General features: G+C 35.8%; 2 protein-coding genes across 3 annotated transcripts in view; both read right to left on the bottom strand.

The window, feature by feature from the left end:
• LOC114146250 (heavy metal-binding protein HIP-like) overlaps positions 1 to 18,019 on the bottom strand; it is an 80,544-nt gene that overhangs the window by 775 nt on the left and 61,750 nt on the right. For both annotated transcript variants that reach the window (XM_028020165.1, XM_028020176.1), the window contains 4 exons: positions 4,777 to 4,971; positions 4,625 to 4,666; positions 4,496 to 4,537; positions 447 to 530 (listed from right to left, as the gene is read on the bottom strand). In XM_028020165.1, coding sequence (XP_027875966.1) covers positions 447 to 530; positions 4,496 to 4,537; positions 4,625 to 4,666; positions 4,777 to 4,971 — 363 coding nt within the window. The remainder of the gene's footprint in view (positions 1 to 446; positions 531 to 4,495; positions 4,538 to 4,624; positions 4,667 to 4,776; positions 4,972 to 18,019) is intronic.
• Positions 7,408 to 15,115, bottom strand: LOC114146281 (complement C1q-like protein 2). The gene is made up of 5 exons (XM_028020229.1): positions 15,010 to 15,115; positions 14,858 to 14,899; positions 8,618 to 8,701; positions 8,204 to 8,335; positions 7,408 to 8,122 (listed from the first exon to the last, which is right to left on the bottom strand). Exons 1-5 carry the CDS (start codon positions 15,068 to 15,070, stop codon positions 7,839 to 7,841), a joined length of 603 nt encoding a protein of 200 aa, XP_027876030.1. The 5' UTR covers positions 15,071 to 15,115; the 3' UTR covers positions 7,408 to 7,838.

Genomic DNA, 18,019 nt, shown 5'->3' with positions numbered 1-18,019 from the left:
ACTTTCAGCAGATGGCACGACCCTTCTGTTCTTCTTAAACTGACCCTGCTGGGATGTGAGGCTCAAGGAAAGAGAAAAATCCCTACAACTACAAAGCAGTACAACTTAAAAGTTGCTTTATCTTCCACAAGCTTGACTTGAGCAGCAAATTAGCTTTACAACTTTATATGTCGTCGGGATGGTTTCCTCTGACCAAATCAGAATAAAACATCCAGCCTGATTTATCTCTTCTTTGAGAGATTCACTGCCATGTAGAAAAACAGAATGAATCCACAGCTATAGTGTTAGCAGTTGATACCATGCAGTACAAAAAATTTAAATTAACTGAAATGGTACCATGGTAAAAATGTTTTTTTTGTTGTTTGTTTTTAATAAAAGAGAGCTGTGTCATGACCTATATGAATGCAACTGTAATGAATAATGATTCTGTTTTTGAATGTACAAACCTTCTCCTTCCCTCTTCAGAGCATACACATGGTTTTCAGTGATTTTTGCCATGGCTTTAATGGTGATCAGTTCTTCTTCTTGAACTGAAATTATGCAAGCAAGAAAGTCAAAGTGAAAAACAAACAAAAAATGTTCAAAACATAATCCTTTCATGACTTGTGCAATGAAACCCTGTCAACTGTTGGAGGGGGAAAATAATCAAATTCTTGTCCTTGTTGTCCTACTTGGCACTTTAATATACTGCATAAGACATAATATAAAGACATGTTATCAGAAATTTCTTTTGAAGAGTTTATGGCATGAGAAAAACGACTCTAACATGCTGACCAAATGCGTCACTAGATAGCTATGAGTCACACAGGCGCTATTGCATGGAGGTAGACTTTAACTTTAAGTAGGTGTTTGTCTGTCTGTCCATCCATCTATCTATTGTTAAAGAGTGCTAGGAAAATTTAAAATCTCTTTCCTCTCTGAGGCCACATCATAGGTACAGTAAAATACCTTGATTCTGTTGCTCCATTTCTGTCATCTTTACATCTTGTGCTAAAAGTGAAAGCAAAAACCCAAATTATAACAATTATGTTTTAATGAAACAATGCGACATTCTTCCGGTCTCCAGTGTGCAGCATTGTGGATTTAGAAGTAGATACCTTGGTTCTTTTGCTCCAGTTTACTTGATTTCATGACTTGTGCTAATAAACAATACAAAACAAAATATACAAATGGCAAAAATCATTTTTCAACAAATAAAACATTTTGTCTATTAGGTCAATGTTAACTTTAAATACCTTTCAGCTGTTTCTTAAGCTCCTCCAATTCTCTTGTCTTTGCTGTTTGTATTAATAAAATGAACAAGGAATTGAATTTAATGTTGTTTGATGTTGTTTCCACATAAACACCAGCAGTGATTTCTTAAGGTAAACATACCTTCATTATCTCTCTGCAAGTACTTCACTTCCACCTTCAGTCCAGCCAGTGAGGCTCTAATCCAGGGGTGGGCAATCCTGGTCCTCAAGGGCCGGTGTCCTGCAAATCTTAGATGTCTCCCTGGTCCAACACACTTGAATCCAATAACTGAATCACCTCCTAAGTGCAGTCAAGTTCTCCAGAGTCCTGCTAATGACCTCATTATTTGACTCAGGTGTGTTGAAGTAGAGATGCATCTAAAAGTTGCAGGAGACCGGCCCTCGAGGCCTGGAGTTGCCCACCCCTGCTCTAATCTCTGTCAGCACAACACTGGCGTCCTGAGTGGACGGGTTTTGGTTGGTATTTTCTGCGTCTCCTTCCTTTGATCCATTTTGCCTTAAATGTGAAATAGTTTCATTGTCAGACTCTGCTTGAAAATGAGCAGTGGAAAGAGCGCAAATTAGCAGTAACAATGGGAAAGACATGTTAATCTCCATTTTCAATGTCTCTGTAGTGATCTGAGACTTATATAGGGCATTTATGATCTCTGACTATTAATTAACAAAATTCTTTGTCTGAAACACGTGCAGGTGATAAGACAAATTACAGTGGAAAACGACAACAGAAACAGAGTTGATAGAATCTGACCTACTTTTGTCTCACTTTATCTGACACATAAAAACTATTACAGGCAAACATTAGCATCACCAAAATATGATTTATGATCAGATAGTAGAGAGAAAACATACAGAATGGGGCCAAATTGTAAAGTCTACACATCTCAAGGACAGCGTTTTGAGTTCCTTTAAGTGAATTTTTTGAAAGTTAAGTTTTTAATGTTTATTTTTATATAAAACAAAGTACAACTGTCAGAGAAAGAGATACCTTTTATTACTACTATATAAAGAGCTGTTGGTGTGAATAGAAAAAAACAAATATTTAAGCCATGATTTACTCTGCCATGCTTCTTTCAATAAAGAAATCTAATATACAGTATCTTATGATATTGAGAGCGAAACATTTTACCCCTTTGCCATTTCATACTTCCGCGGTTTAGATGATTTTGTACCTGCTTTTTGTTTCAGTAGGAAAAGCTCTAAAATATATGTGAGATTTGAGGTTATTATTATTATTATTATTATTATTATTATTATTATTATGTGATGAGTGGATTCACTCAGACACACATGCAATGGATGTGCTAACTTTCACATCCATTGTAATTTCAGACTTTTCACTTTCTTAAAGTGAAAAACAATTTCCACCTTCTTAGAGTGCTGTTAGTAGCTACATCCAAATATTTGTTCATTGTGACATGGAAACTGGTTTACTATAAAGTAAACCTGTTCAATAAAATCTCCTTCAAATATGGCACAGATTATGTTATAAGGATACTGTTTAAAAGGACATTCTTTCTGGAACAACTTGCACAGAGTTCAAAGTTTTATCTGATAACACTGACAGCTTGCTTCCTGCTTAGACACAACAAGGCAGACTGTAATGGAGAGCAAAGTTTAATGAGCATTTTCTGCATAGGACAATTATAAATGCATAGTAATTTTGATTCAAAATTACTAAGTCGAGGTACTATTTCATTACACCGATATATATACATATTTATATACACACAACATGAACATGTTGCAAGCTTATCACAGGGCCACCACAGAGACACGAAGAATAGACTAGATGGTTCATGAGATGGGATTGCCCAGACTAGAGGTTCATAAATCAAACATGGAAAAAGTCCATATTATTATTACTGCACCCAAATATACAAGTCCTTCACTTGAGATAAAATATATTATTCAAAGTTACAGAAATAAAAATATAGTTACTGTACGAGCAGAATGTATGTATTACAGTCAAGAACAAAAACAGTCTGCAAACAAGTAGAGCTAAGAAAAGGACCATGAAGTTAACTTCATTTATTTAATGTAATGTAAAGACAGTATTGAACAAGTAGACTGGCCTAATTATTGCTGATGTTGTATAGTCAGGGTTAATAGTGTCAGGTATGATAGTTAGTCAGGCGTAATTTCACACCTGACTAAAATAGACACGTTTGCTGCTCACATGGTGAAAAGTAGATAACCACTAAAGGTAGTAAGTAGTAAGATCAAATATTGTTGAGTGGTGCCACTGCTGCAAGAATACAATGCGGCAGTGGCACCATTACAGCAAAGTGACACCATTAGCAGCATTAGCACCATGGGAACCCTGATGTTCATAAGCAATACACATCTTCCCCATTCTTGATCAGTGCAGCAGCTGCAGGATTAGAGGGATCCCCATGCCCATAAATGTGGAACTGAAAGTGGTGGGCTCCTCTCACAGGTGCAATAAAAAATGGTCCAGTATCTGCTGAACCAGGAGCCAACAAACCAGCTTTTGTTTTGCACAAAATAAGTCGCTATCAGTTCCATAAAAAAGCAGGTCATTCGTGCAAGCACACCACTGCAGCGGCATTGATTTTGGAACAAGAACAAATGCATTGATTTTGCTGATAATTTTTGCACATAGAACAAAGTCCTTACTTCCTGTTCCTCTGAAAACTCTTTTTTGCACTGTAGCCTGCAGTAGATGAACAGAACACAGTGCCTTTGGTTCTGTTTCTACCATGAAGGTAGAACTCAAAATGATAGACTCGTCTGACGGGTGCAGAAAAAATCCCTGTCAAAATTTTATATAAATATTGGTAGTATTAGTGAATCATTAACCATATTTTTGTCAGACTTTTGAAGGAAAGCAACTCATTTCAGATGAATACATAAATCTGTGTACCTGTGTGTGGGTTGTAGACATTCACAATATTTATTAAAACATTTCTGAAGACCAGAACTGTTCCTGTGTCAAATGGACCTACATGTCCTTGAGCACCTCCAGTGAACACTGAGGCAGAGAAAGCCACTTGTTTCGCTGACACAGAGAAAGCAGTAGTTATGTCTTGTGGCATTTTTGTAGGTGTTTAGAGACCAGTTGAAGATAAATTTCTGATAACTTTCTATTCTATTCTCTTCTGAGATTTTGAAAATTGTTTAAATAAACCTGCTTTGTTTTTCCTATAACCTTTATTGGGAAAAAAAATGTTTTAGTGTGTCATTTATTACATAAAATGATTTATTGTTAGAGTTATAAATACCTTGGTACTGCTCCTCAAGACTTCTTACTTTTGTCACTTGCTCTAAAATAGTTAAAACCCAACAGACAATTCATATTAGTTATAAACAATATAATGTCCTTCTTATGCTAAATGTCGCCTTATAAATACCTTGGTATTGTTGTTTTATCAAGTCCAGTTCTTTTGTCTTGGCTGTTGCAGGAGTAAAATAAAAAACATTGAAATGTGACTATTTGAATATAAACACTTCAGTTTCATACAGCAGTAATTTCTGGAAGCCTTCCTTGTCCTAGTTCACATACCTTCATTATCTTTCTTTACGTACTCCATGTCAACCTTCAGTCCGGCCAACGATGCGCTCATCTCTCTCAGTACAGTATCGATGCCTTGTTTACAGGTTTGCTGATTATTTGTGAGGTTTTCTGTGTCTCCTACCTGTGATCCATTTTGCCTTACATGTGAAATTATTTTACTGTTGGAGTCTGGCTCAAGCTGAGCTGTGGAGAGACCACAAAGTAGTAGCAAAGCATGGAAAAGCATCAACATCTCCATTATCAGTCTGTCCCCGGTGGTCTACTTGGTGTTTTCTGCCTTAATCCAACCCTTAAATAGTTTCTTTTGGAATAGCTGAGTAACCCTGACCAAATTGTTTTTCAACACATGCAGTCAATAGGACCTGAAACATTGGACTTTAGACATTGTTTGTCATTAGCAAAGGTTCTGTGGCAAATATCACAGAATTGTATATTTAACTGTGTGTGTGCGTGTGTGTGTGTGTGTGTGTGTGTGTGTGTGTGTGTGCATATGCGTAGGCATGTACAAGTGATAAGATTTAAAACATTGAACTTGACTCTAAATGTAGCCTAGACGTAAATTCAAGCTGGGGGACTCTCTTCAGCCTACCATCATCATTCAATTTCCCTCCTCCCACCTACGCCAACCAGCACCAGATTGTTGCTCCGCCTCAGCCAATCACCACGCAAGAGCTCCCTGAAACGGCCAAACAACCACGGACTTTGATTCACCTCCTCCTCGTATCCACCCTCATCTTCCTGGACTCCTTCCAGGCTCCATCCTCCAGGCTCTGCTCCACATAACATGTCATTATTTATCGACTGATAAATAACTTTTATTTGTTAAATGACATTTCATGACAACAATCTTATTCATGAAGACTCTTTCATGTTCATAGCAGGTGTTATGTCATGTTTATGACAGTTACATGTCTTATGTACATCTCTTTAAATAAAGTGTTACCCATATGGATATGTTGCTTAAAAATCAACTTGTTTATTCCATTCTGATAACAGTTTGATTTTGTATTGTAAATAAATAAACTAGGATTTGGGAGCAAAGTTTAATTTATCTTTGCTTCTTCATTATATCTTTTGTGTGACTCATAAGGAAGTGAAGAGTTCATTCATGTTTGATACACCAAATATAAATGACCGTTTTTACTGATTAAATTCAGTTCCAGTTCCACCAGTGAAGCCTTTACCTCTTTTACAGTTACCTACACTGCCTTGGGGAAATGACCTTCTGGTTGACTCTTTCAATGATTTACCTTTTAATTAAATCCAAACTGCTCAAATAAATTCATCTGATACAATATTACATTGTCTGTCAGAACAAGTTAGAATTTTGCTCTGTATCGTAGCATTATTGTCTCAGCATATTCAAACAGAAATATCCACCCCATGGAAAACCAACTACTTTGTATGGTAAATGGCTGTAAATTAGCCGTTATTTGTTGTCACAGTAAGATTATTATTATTATTATTATTAATAGTGAAAACCCAGCAATGGAGGAAATTTCTGTTTTTGATTAACACCTTATGACCAAACTAATTTTCTCATTCCTGATCAACACCAAAATCTTATGTTGATCAGGTGAAGAAGAGAAAAATTCAAAAATATTGTGAGACTGTTGTTTGTTTCCATGAATTTAGGAGGAATGCCTACCTTTTGCATTTCATTAGTGTTGTGCATTTTGAAGCCTGGCTCTAAAACCTCCACCCTTATGCTATTACCAACCCTATTAGGCTGCGATATTGAAAAAAGACAAAACTATGTTTCAATCAAAGATAAACTTTATTTTTACTTCTAAAATAAACAGTTGCTAAACACTAGAGATTCTATTAAAACACATTAAAATTTCTTCCAGTAAAGAATTTTTCTAAAAAAAAGTGAACGTTTATTATTGGTTTTCTTATGCCTGATGTTGCTAAAATAGACACAATAACATTTTTAACAAGAAATCCAACATTCATGGCTGCTGAGAATTGGTTAGATGTAATAATACCAGGGAAGCAGAATGTCTAAAACCTCTAACAATGTAAAAACATTGGGGGGTTTTTAAACTACAATGTAAAAAGAGATTTTTTGAACCAGTTTAATTGAATTGCTTCAACTGGTAACAAGTAATTCAATTAAGTTTATCCAACTAAATGTTCTAAGTGTAACCAATTCAACATATTGTGATCATCCAACTCAGTTTGTTAAGTTCATCCAGCTTTTAAGTTTTAAAAAGTACTCTAAAAAGTGTATTTGAAACAATTAAGTTCAATGCTGCATTCATATCTGATAGCTGATGTCATGACCAAACTTCCCCAGGGACAGATCCTTTCATTCTGCTGTGGTGGTGCAGCGGTTAAGAACGACTCTTTAGGAAACTGTAGTCCTTGATGTGGCTGTTGCAGGTTCGATTCCAGCCTGATAACACATGCTGCATGACTTCCCACTCTTAATTATTAACTTGATTCAACTATCTTCTTTTTTCAGTGTACACTATCTTTGTAAAAGTAACTTGTTAAAACATAAATTTAAAATTATTAAAATTCTAGCTGTATGTTAAGTACAATGTGAGTGATAATGTAATTTTGGATATTTTAGTTTTTTAGTTTGGACCAACTTAAAAGTATGAGTTGACTTTCTAAAAAGATTTGAATTATTTATTAAACAAAAATAAGTGATTTCAGTAAGTGTGACTTAAATTTGTAATATTAAATACACTTAATGAATTAAGTTCTAAAAACTTAGTAAATTTAGTTGGATGATCATAATTGGTCAGACATAGGATATGAAACTGGCATTTAACTCAATTCTTTCAAGAAAGTCAAAGTAAAAAGTTCCTTTAAGTTAATTAAGTTAATTTAAGTTAGTTAACTTTTAAGCTAATTGAACGCAAAAAAGTAAGTTGTCATCACTACACCAAATGAATGAAGTGAGATTGATCTAAATAAGTCCATAAAATTAACAACAGCCAAAAATACTTTTTAGAGTGTAGCTTAATGTATGCACTTCAGACATGGTGTTATGGTGATAGAAAATTTTCTTCTTGCAGAAAATCAGCACTGCTTGATCCTCACATGGTGAAAAGCAAATGACCACTGAAGGTATTGTGATGATTATTGTTATCAAAAAGCCTTGAGTTTTGCCATTGACGCAAAAACACAACGTCTCCAACCTCTAACAGCAAGGTGGCACTGTTACCACCATTAACATTGAGAGAAGCCTGATGTTCATATCCGATAACGATATGTTCTCCATTTTTGAACAGCACAGCACCTGAACAGTGTGAAGCATGTCCATGTCCAAAGATAAAAAACTCAAAGTGGTAGACTCCTCTCACTGGTGCAATAAAAAACCCTGGGGAACACATTTTTATGTTTTAGTTCAATTTTATAGTTTCCATAAATAATACCAATCATAATGTAAAAATTCTGGTACCTGTATTTGGGTTGTATGCATTTCCGATGTTTGCAATAACACGTTTGAAGACCAGATCCGTCTGTGCATTAAATGGTCCAACGTCTCCACCACCTGAGTCCATCAAGGAGGCTGAGAAAGCCACTCGATTCACTGTGAGGTCAAAACTTAAGTTTATTAGGTTTTAATAGTTACTTATGATCTAAACAATAATTTGTTTTTGAAAAACATTTGACAGAATCCACATTAGTCCATGTTATATTCATAACATTTAAGTCTCTCTTCTTCTTTATCAAGATCAAATTAAATCTTGAAATCATTTAAAACTTATTAGTATCCAAACAATTTAAAACATGATGAACTTCAGTTTTTAAAATCATCTTTGGTGATTGATAGGATTGTTGCAACAGTGAGTTTATTTTTAAATTCACAAACCTTCTCCTTCTCTCCTCAGATTCTCCACTTCGTTTTCAGTGTTGTTTGTCTTGACTTTCACACTGATTAGTTCCTCTGCCTGAGCTGAAATCATGCAAATAAAATAATGTAATTGTGCACTCTAAAAAGAAATGAGTTGAACCAACTTAATTGAATTGCTTTGATTGGTAACAACTAATTAAATTAAGTTTATCCAACTTAATTTATTAAGTTTAACCAACTCAAGTTAACTTAGGAAATTGAGTACCCAACTCAATTTACTAACTTTATCCAACTCAATATATTATGATCATCTAACTAAATTCATTAAGTTTATCCAACTCAATTTATAATTTTTTAAAAAACTGAATTCAATAAGTTGGTTTAACTTGACAAATTTAAGTCAGTCTTACTCAAACTATTTAGTTTACCGAACTTCAAATAAAGAAGGATCTCTCTTTTAGGCTCAGGCAGCCTTTACTTGAGAGTAGTTAGACAGAATACCCCTGCACCACCACAGCACGCTGGATGATACAGGATGATACAGGATGATACAGGATCTGAAGCTTGCATCATGACATCAGACTTAGATATGAACACAACATTGAACTTAATTGTATCAAAAATACTCTTTAGAGTGCATTCTAAGAAGCGTACTCTAAAAATACATTTTGTACAACGGCACCATTGAAGTTAATTGTTTCAAATTAAGTATCCTAAGTCTGATGTCATGATGCAAGTTCATGACAGGGACAGATCCTGTATCATCCAGCGTGATGTGGTGGTCCAGGGAAGAGCACAACTCACTCAACGCAGCCAACGCAGGTTCGGTTAAGGCCTGATGACCTTTGCTGTTTTCCCCCTCTGTCATTACTCACTGTAATGTTTAACTACTGTTAATGTTAATAAAGGCTGCCTGAGCCAACAGACTCTTTTAAAAGAGAGATCTTCCATATCTTTTTATTTGAAGTAAACTAAATGATTTGAGTAAAACTGACATAAATTCGTCAAGTTAAAACAACTTAATTTATTAAGGTTAATCAGCTTAATTGAATTACTTGTTACTACTTGAATCTATACAATTAAGTTGAACCAACATAATTGATTAAGTTGGTTATATGATTGGGATTGAGATGAGAGAAATTGGTAGGTGACACAAAGATGATAAAACAAGATGATTTCCTAATTGAATCTGTTATTCCATTTTGTAAGTCAGTTTATCGTTATCTAAATACCTTGGTGCTGTTGTTTTAGCTTGTCCAACTTTTTCTTCTGGACCTGCAACTCTCTTTCCTTGACTGAAGAATTGAAGAGAACAAACTTTACAGTAACATTTAACTTAGTTAAAGTTAGCCAATATAACAATATTAAACAGTGACGTGCGGTCAGGGGAGGCAGGTGAGGCAGAGCCTAAAAGGTAGGGTAGTGCTAGGGTTAAGCTTACCTTAACCCTAGCACTACCCCTAACCCTATCCCTATCCCTATCTGTTTTCATGGAAAAATAATATATAATGATAACATAATTTATATTTCTATATTCACTGTGTGTTCTGTACTATAAAGTATTTATTTTTCATTTAACTTAACCAATTTTCGTTATTTTTTCTTCAAAATCGCGGAATAGTCAAAATTTCCCATTCAAATGCTTGGAAGTGAAGCCGGTGGCTGCCAGAGCATGTTCCTCCTGTCTGTACGTCACTATTAAAATGGTAAAATCATTTAATATATGAACTGATTTTCCATAATTTAACTTATGCATATAGTGTACAGTGTTTTGTTTTTTTTGTCACCAACTGTGTGTAACGTGTTTTGTGTGCGGAGAAGCGATCATAAACGGCAGAAAACAAATTCGAGGTGAGGCAGGCAGTTCTCTTGCCTCATGGCAGGGGGCGCTCATGATCCCAGACATTGTGACTTCACAACTACAGAGTAAGAGACATGCACAGGGTCTATATTTGTATACCTGATTTGCTTCACCAGCTATGAACCTCACCGCACGTCACTGATATTAACACATTGTACAGATTTTTGCCTAATGTTTGCATTGTTAAAACATTTTTTAAACTGAAACTATTCAACATAAAAATTTAAAATAATTCTGAACTTAAATTTTTAGTGTTTTACTTCAATATTTTTTTTTTCTTTGTTTCATACTTTGGTTCTGTTGTTTTAGCTTCTCCAACTCCTCCTTCTGGAAGTGAAGTTGTAGCGCCTTGGCTGTTGTGGTGAATAGTGAACATTAATATATTTTTTTTACATTAACAATATAACATATACATATAACAATATATTATTCAAAGCAGTGATTCCTAAGGATTTACATCTACTGGAGCTTCATACCTTCATTATCTTTCTTTACGTACTCCATGTCAACCTTCAGTCCGGCCAACGATGCGCTCATCTCTCTCAGCACGGTATTGATGTCCTGTGTACAGGTTTGCTGATTATTTGTGAGGTTTTTTGTGTCTCCTACCTGTGATCCAGTTTGCCTTAAATGTGCCTCAAGCTGAGCTGTGTCCACACAAGATGGAGACGTTGAAGTTGCAACCTTCGACAGCTCCATTTTCAGTCTGTCCCTGGTGGTCTACTTTGTGCTTTCTGCCTTAATCTAACCCTTAAATAGTTTCTCTGACAATAGCTGATTATCACTTGACCGGATTGTAATAAAACATTAGACTTTGAACATTGTTTGTCGTTTCTGTGTGCATGTACTGACCTGCGTGTGCAGGGCTGTGCAGAGACCTATGGAGGGGCGGGGGCTCAAATTTAAAAAAGGGCACATTGAACAAAAACTCCGTACAACAACATAGCAACAACCCATATTAATCAAGAATTTAATTCTATCCTACTATATCATTGCCATCATGTGGGGAAATGCAAAGCAAATATAGTCTATATTTTCCCCAACAAGTATAAAGTTTCTGTTTCTGCTGCTGACAGTCCTGGAGGACTGAGCTGATCTGAGACTGTAGCCGTTAAACAGACCAGAGGAGACCATAACTCTGGTTATGGTTAAGTTATGAAATAAGCAAAATTGCTGCTATTTTGCTAATGAAGCCCTAATAATATCTATCTAACCTCTAGAACAACCTGGCTGCAGACTGATTTATAGATCCAAAAACTCAAAGGGGTTAGCTCTATATAATAGTTTGATGTTAGCATCTCTGAGATCTAGAATTATAAGACTGGGATAAAAAGGCATAAAAAACTCAGTAGCTGCTGGTAGGGGCCATTCAGGGGCCTCCAGACATTCAGGGGCCCCTAGAAATGGTTTAATTGTAACACAGACCATAGATCTAAACCTGTAGCATCATTTATAGAGAATGACAATGTTATTACATTTTATTTAATAAATTCAAATGAGAAAAATAAATAGTACATTTAGGATTTAATTAGGACGTTTAATTTGTATAAGTTTAAAGAATCATCTTGATAGTTTGATTGTTGTGTTACCATGGCTACAATATGGTGTAATCTTTGTGTTTGAATTGGGTTTGTTCACAAATACATCACAGCAAATAACCAATAATCAGTGATTGATTTTAAACTCTGCCAATAAACCTGGTCTCCCTCTCACAGATTCACCTTATCTATATTTAAACATGTTAGTGATGCTGAGGTTCTTAGTAGGACGGGTTCCGGAGGGAGGGGAGGGTTCTGTCTAAGGCCCCATATTACCTTGGGCCGGCCCTGCATGAACAGCTGCTGCGATGCGCATCTCTGGAATCTACCTGGAATCCCCTGGTGGCCCCTATAAGTCCGCTGATGCTTTGGAGACATTTTGATTCATTTCATTGTGGCATGTTTGGCTTTTTGCTGTGGTTCTATTTATTGCTACAATATTTTCTCTGATGTTTATTTTGTGAACTCTAAATGGGCCGAATCTTCCTTTAACACTTGAGGTTCTGTAATAACTTCTATTTACAGCCGCGAACCTCCAGCCCAGATCCCGTCAGCAGCGGCTTTAAACCGCCTGGTAGAAACATAAAGAAAAATAACGAAAAATAAAATTCACATCACACCAAGCTAATATTATGAAGTTCTGGTGTTTTACACTGTTGGTGCAAAACTGCAGCTCAGAATTCTGACCAGCTTCACCAGTTTTCTCTTCTTTATTTTGTCAGAGAAACGAGTTGTTATCTGCACTGCTAAGTCACTGTCATTCCACTCCAAAACTTAACTCCGCACACTTTTAGTTAAATCCAAACCCCTCAAACAAATTAATCAGAAACACTATATCCCGTTATTGAACAAGCTTGAATTTTGTACTGCATCAGCAATATTGTTTAAACACATTTATACACAAACAGAAAAAAGTACACATTGTAAGATGAACAGATGATGGCATTCCATAGATTTATTTTAATAAGAAAAATACCTTACACTTTGAATCTAACATTGCACACTATATCCATCCCATGGAAAACAGAGCAAAGAAAGGAAAAATATTTAAAAAATATATTCTTCTTACAAAGCGTTGCTGTCCAATTAATTTGTAAATTAGCCTTATTTGGTGTCACAGTAACATTATTATTATTATTATTATTATTATGTTTAGTTGTAACCCCATAACAAATAAAGCAAAAACCCAACAATCATGTATTTAAGCACAATGGAAACATTTTCAGTTTATGATGAACACACTCATTTTCAAAGTCTGATGTTGATCAGGTGAAGAAGAGAAAAATTCAAAAACATTGTGAGACCGTCGTTCTTTTTCCCCATGGTTACTATTTCAACAAATTTAGGACAAATTGGTACCTTTTGCTCTTCTTTGTTGTTTGGTATTTTGAACCCTGGCAATAAAACCTCTACCCATCTGTTACTTGATGCAAAGCTTAACAAAGATGTGAGTGAAAGGTTCATTAACATTTTTATTGGAATGTAATAGTTTGAAACACCTTTATTTATGTTAATTATGATGCTTTTCAGCTTTCAGCAAATGAAAATATAACAATTAATTATTACAATTAGAACAAACAATCTCATCACGACATATTGTAAGTTACTGCATTTACAGTACGTTCCAAATTAGGCATTCACTCAAATGCTTTTAAAGAAAATAATAGCTGAAATAGACTATCTTTTTAAAGATTTGATTTTACTTTTCTTAATTAGTAAAATTACAAACACTTGGACTTGCTGATATAAAGCTGATCATGGGTCTAACCCAGTACTGTACTGACCAAACCAGCAAATTCGGCTGTCAATATTTTATATTTTAACATCATCAAAACATTATGTAAAAATGCAACCTTCTGCAAAGTTTGATTATGAGTCACAAAAATAAAACCTGATTGCCCAAAAAAAATGAGATAAGTGTCCTGCTCACATGGGGAAAAGCAGATAGCCACTGAAGGTTGTATGATTATTACAAGTGTCATAAATCCTTGCGTTCCGCCAGAGACGCACAAAAACAACATCTCCACACTGTAAAAGTAAAATCACACCATTAGCAGGATTAACAGAATTGGAAGGTTGCCCTTCAAAAGCAGTGACAATTTGCTGCTGCCAATTCTTGACCAACGTAGCAGCTGTAGGATGTGACTTATGTCCATGGCCATGCAGGTAGAACTCAAAATGATAGACTCCTCTGACGGGTGCAGAAAAAGTTCCTGTAAAAAATGTGTATAATTATTGGTGGGATTAGTGAGTCATTAATTAGATTTTTGTCAGGCTTTTGAAGGAAAGCAACTCATTAGAGATGAATACATAAATCTGTGTACCTGTGTGTGGGTTGTAGGCATTCCCAATATTTGTTAAAACATTTCTGAAGACCAGAACTGTTTCTGTGTCAAATGGACCTACATATCCTTGAGCACCTCCAGTGAACACTGAGGCGGAGAAAGCCACTTGTTTTGCTGACACAGAGAAAGCAGTAGTTATGTCTTGTGGAGTTTTTGTAAGTGTTTAGAGACCAGTTGAAGATAAATTTCTGATATCTTTGGTGACAAATTTTTCTATTCTATTAACTTCTGAATAGAATAGAAACTTGTTTAAATAAATCTGCCTTGTTTGTTTCTAAACATTTTAGAAAAAAATGTTTTAGTGTGTCATTTATTACATAAAATCATGTAATGTTAAAGCTGTGAGTGCCTTTGCACTGCTATTCAAGATTTCTTACTTTTGTGACTTGCTCTAAAATTGTAAAAACCTAAGAGACAATTGATATGAGTTATAAACAATATATAATGTCCTTCTTATGCTAAATGTTGTAATTTTCTGACAACATTTGGGGTTTATTTGTTGTCTTATAAATACCTTGGTATTGTTTTTTTAGCAAGTCCAGTTCTTTTGTCTTAGCTGTTGGAGGAGCAAAATGAAAAACATTGAAATGTGACTATTTGAATATAAACACTTCAGTTTCATTCACCAGTGATCTCTAGAAGTCTTGCTTGTCGTAGTTAACATACCTTCATTATCTTTCTGTAGATGCTCCATACCAACTTTCAGTCCTGCCAATGAGGCGTTCATCTCTGTCAGCACTGTATTGATGTCCTGTGTACAGGTTTGTTGATTGTCTGAGAGATTCCCTGCATCTGATATTTGTGATTCTGTTTGATTTAATTGTGAAATAATTTCATTGTCATTGTCTTGTTGAAGCTGTGCTGTGGAGAGCTCCATTCTCAGCATTACATTTTGCAGGCTGCCTTTTGTGATTTCTGTGATGATCCAAGCCTTAAATATTCACAACACCTTGCTAATAATTAACTAAATCTTTTTCCTGAAGTCTGTTGAGGCAACAGATGTTCCGTGGGTTTGACCAATCAAAAGGCATAACCTTTGGCAGTGGCGCAAAAAGTGTGTATGCAGTGCATAGGGGCGCTGCACTTGAGGGGGCGCAACAGCGATGTGGGGAAATGTTTTTCTAGTCAGCATTTTATGTACTTAACTATGGAAGCCCGTTTCCGCCACTCTGTTAAAAAACTCTGTTTTTTGGGGGGGGGTTTTACAGAGTGGCAGAAAAGGGCTTCCATATGTTTATGTATGAAATGATCAATAACAGAGGAACAGCACTGATTAGGCGCCCCTCCCCTCCCATACAGGCAGCTTGGGCAGCGGCCCTTCGAGAACTCGCTGAGGCGCGTTTTTATTTTTTCTTTTAAATTTGAATTGTAGTAATGCTTCGACAACAGGGAGCTAAAGATGGGCGCAGAAAAATACTCCGAGGCACAAAACAGAAAATGGAAGAGGGGGAAGGATAAAGATGTTGGAGAGACAAAGAAAAGCTTTTCAAAATGGTTGAAAGACAGAAGGTAAGTAATGTCAGTGTATCAACAAGAGAGTTGTAAATATTCACGTTAGCTTAAGCTAGCCTAAAATAACAGGTGGTTGTTGTCTCCGTCCTGTATTGAACCAATACGGGACGCGATTTATTCCGTATTGCTATAAATGTCTGATAGACACACCTATCACACACATCTCAACAATAAGTGTAATAATAATGACCAAAACAAAACTTGGGAAATAGTAAGGTCAGCTAAATTGTTGTTGCAGGACCTAAATAGGACCCCACCCCTCACGAACTGATGCTCTTGTCATGGTTACCTAGAGAAGGTTGTTACGTAACCACGATGAGCTGCTATCAACCCGAAAGTGTGTAGTTGCACCCCTGTCAGTAACACACACACGCTGAGACCTTTGTGTGCCATGATCAATGTAGTGTCTGAACACACAAAACACATTCAGTTTAAAAAGGAAGTTCATCTATGGATCCCAGAGGAAAGAAGAGACAATACGGCCATGACCCAAACAACACGTCAACGTGGAACATGTGAATGTCACCATATGTTTACGTTGGAAAATATGTGTATAAAACGAGACGCTGTCCATAGATCCCGAGGGACTTTATTGGCTTTGTCCCTCTGACCAGTCTCTGAATTTTGGACTTGCATTAATATCAAAATTTTGGGATTACTTAATATGTATATGTATTTGGATTGTTTAACAAATTTACTTACTTAATTAAACATGTCTTACAGTCTTCACTTATGCAACCCATAAAGGTGTATTATAGACATACTTCAAATCCCTCTTTGCTTATGGAAATAAAACACAAATGAAGATTAAAAATTTGCCAACATTTCTGTTTGTTCTTTTGTTTGTGTGATCAATCATTAACAGCTTTACTTTGTCAGCAGTGATAATAAACCTGGATCTATCTCTATATTCTCTTTGTTGAACTTTATGAGTTGACACACATTTCAGTGATGATAGTAATAACATTTTTATTTGCTCTTTTGTATAATAAATCATTAACAACTTTTCTTTCTCAGCAATAAACTTGGATCTATGTCTTCTTTTAGTGAGAACGAAATTCAGATTTATTTTATTCGTATCCCAATTTGGGCAATTAATATTGCAGCAAATACAGAAGGCTAAAATACAAAGTATAAAAGATTAAAAAAATAAATAAATACTATAAGCACATAAAATACAGATCAACACATAAAGGGGAGAATACAGCAGTGTATTTCATTATTGGCCAACAGTTGCTACACTATTTCAGGTGCAAGTCCCCCTACCTTGTCCTGCATTAAAAAGAGATATTGCTGTACGAACAAAGGAGCGCTTGTACCTGTCACTTCTTATACAAGGAAGTCTGAGCTTGATGCCAGAAGGCAGAAACTGGAAATCAGCATGTAAGGGATGAGAAGTATCAGCAATAATGTCTTTGGTTTTCCTAATGATTTGTTTTTTACACAGTTCTGTAAGTGAGAATTGTTCAACCCCTAAGATCTTATTGCTAGTATGTATTACTCTGCTTTCCAAACCAACAGAAGAGGGAAATGTCATGAACTGTTGTGGTGAGTGGAGGTGAGGCAGACGCAGCAGACCCAGGATGAAACGAGTAAGATGGTTTTAATAAAGAATATCCAGAATACACAGTCCACAAAACCTGGCAGCATGACTGAGCGGAAGCCTGGGCTCAACGTCGGTAGCGACAGGATAAACGAGGGACAATAAAGATAGACTGGTGCGACAACAACGCAGAATTGACAAGGACCCAACGAGGAACAAGGAACACAGGTGGGGTTAAATACACAGGGAGTAATCACAGAAACGAGACACACCAGGGAACAATCAAGGGGAGGACAGGACAACGAAGAGACTCAAGGACACAGAAACTTGAAATAAATACACAGAAAAACACAGATCATGACAGGAAAAGGTCAACACAGATTCAATATATGATCTATAAAATAGAATCATCAAGGATTCATCAACTTGAAACTTTGCGAGCCTCCTTAGACAGAATAATCTTTGCTGGCCCTTTTTTTGTACGTTTTCTGAATGGCAGGTAAATTTAAACTTATTATCCAAAATAGTCCCAAGATATTTATAGTTCTCTACTGTCTCCACTATCTGACCTTTGATTACCGTTTGATTTGTGTTATAGGGTTTCTGTCTGAAATCAATGCA

The sequence above is a fragment of the Xiphophorus couchianus genome, chromosome 1, assembly GCF_001444195.1.
Source record: "Xiphophorus couchianus chromosome 1, X_couchianus-1.0, whole genome shotgun sequence".
NCBI classification, from domain to species: domain Eukaryota; kingdom Metazoa; phylum Chordata; class Actinopteri; order Cyprinodontiformes; family Poeciliidae; genus Xiphophorus; species Xiphophorus couchianus.
This window is presented reverse-complemented; position numbering and strand designations above follow the sequence as displayed.

Coding starts and splice junctions, on each gene's coding strand:
- LOC114146281 (XM_028020229.1), bottom strand. CDS start 15,070: ATGAACGCCTCATTGGCAGGACTGAAAGTTGGTATGGAGCATCTACAG. Junction 14,900..15,009: donor TCTACAGAAAGATAATGAAG/GTATGTTAACTA, acceptor CTCCTCCAACAG/CTAAGACAAAAGAACTGGAC. Junction 8,336..8,617: donor TCTGAGGAGAGAAGGAGAAG/GTTTGTGAATTT, acceptor TTGACCTCACAG/TGAATCGAGTGGCTTTCTCA.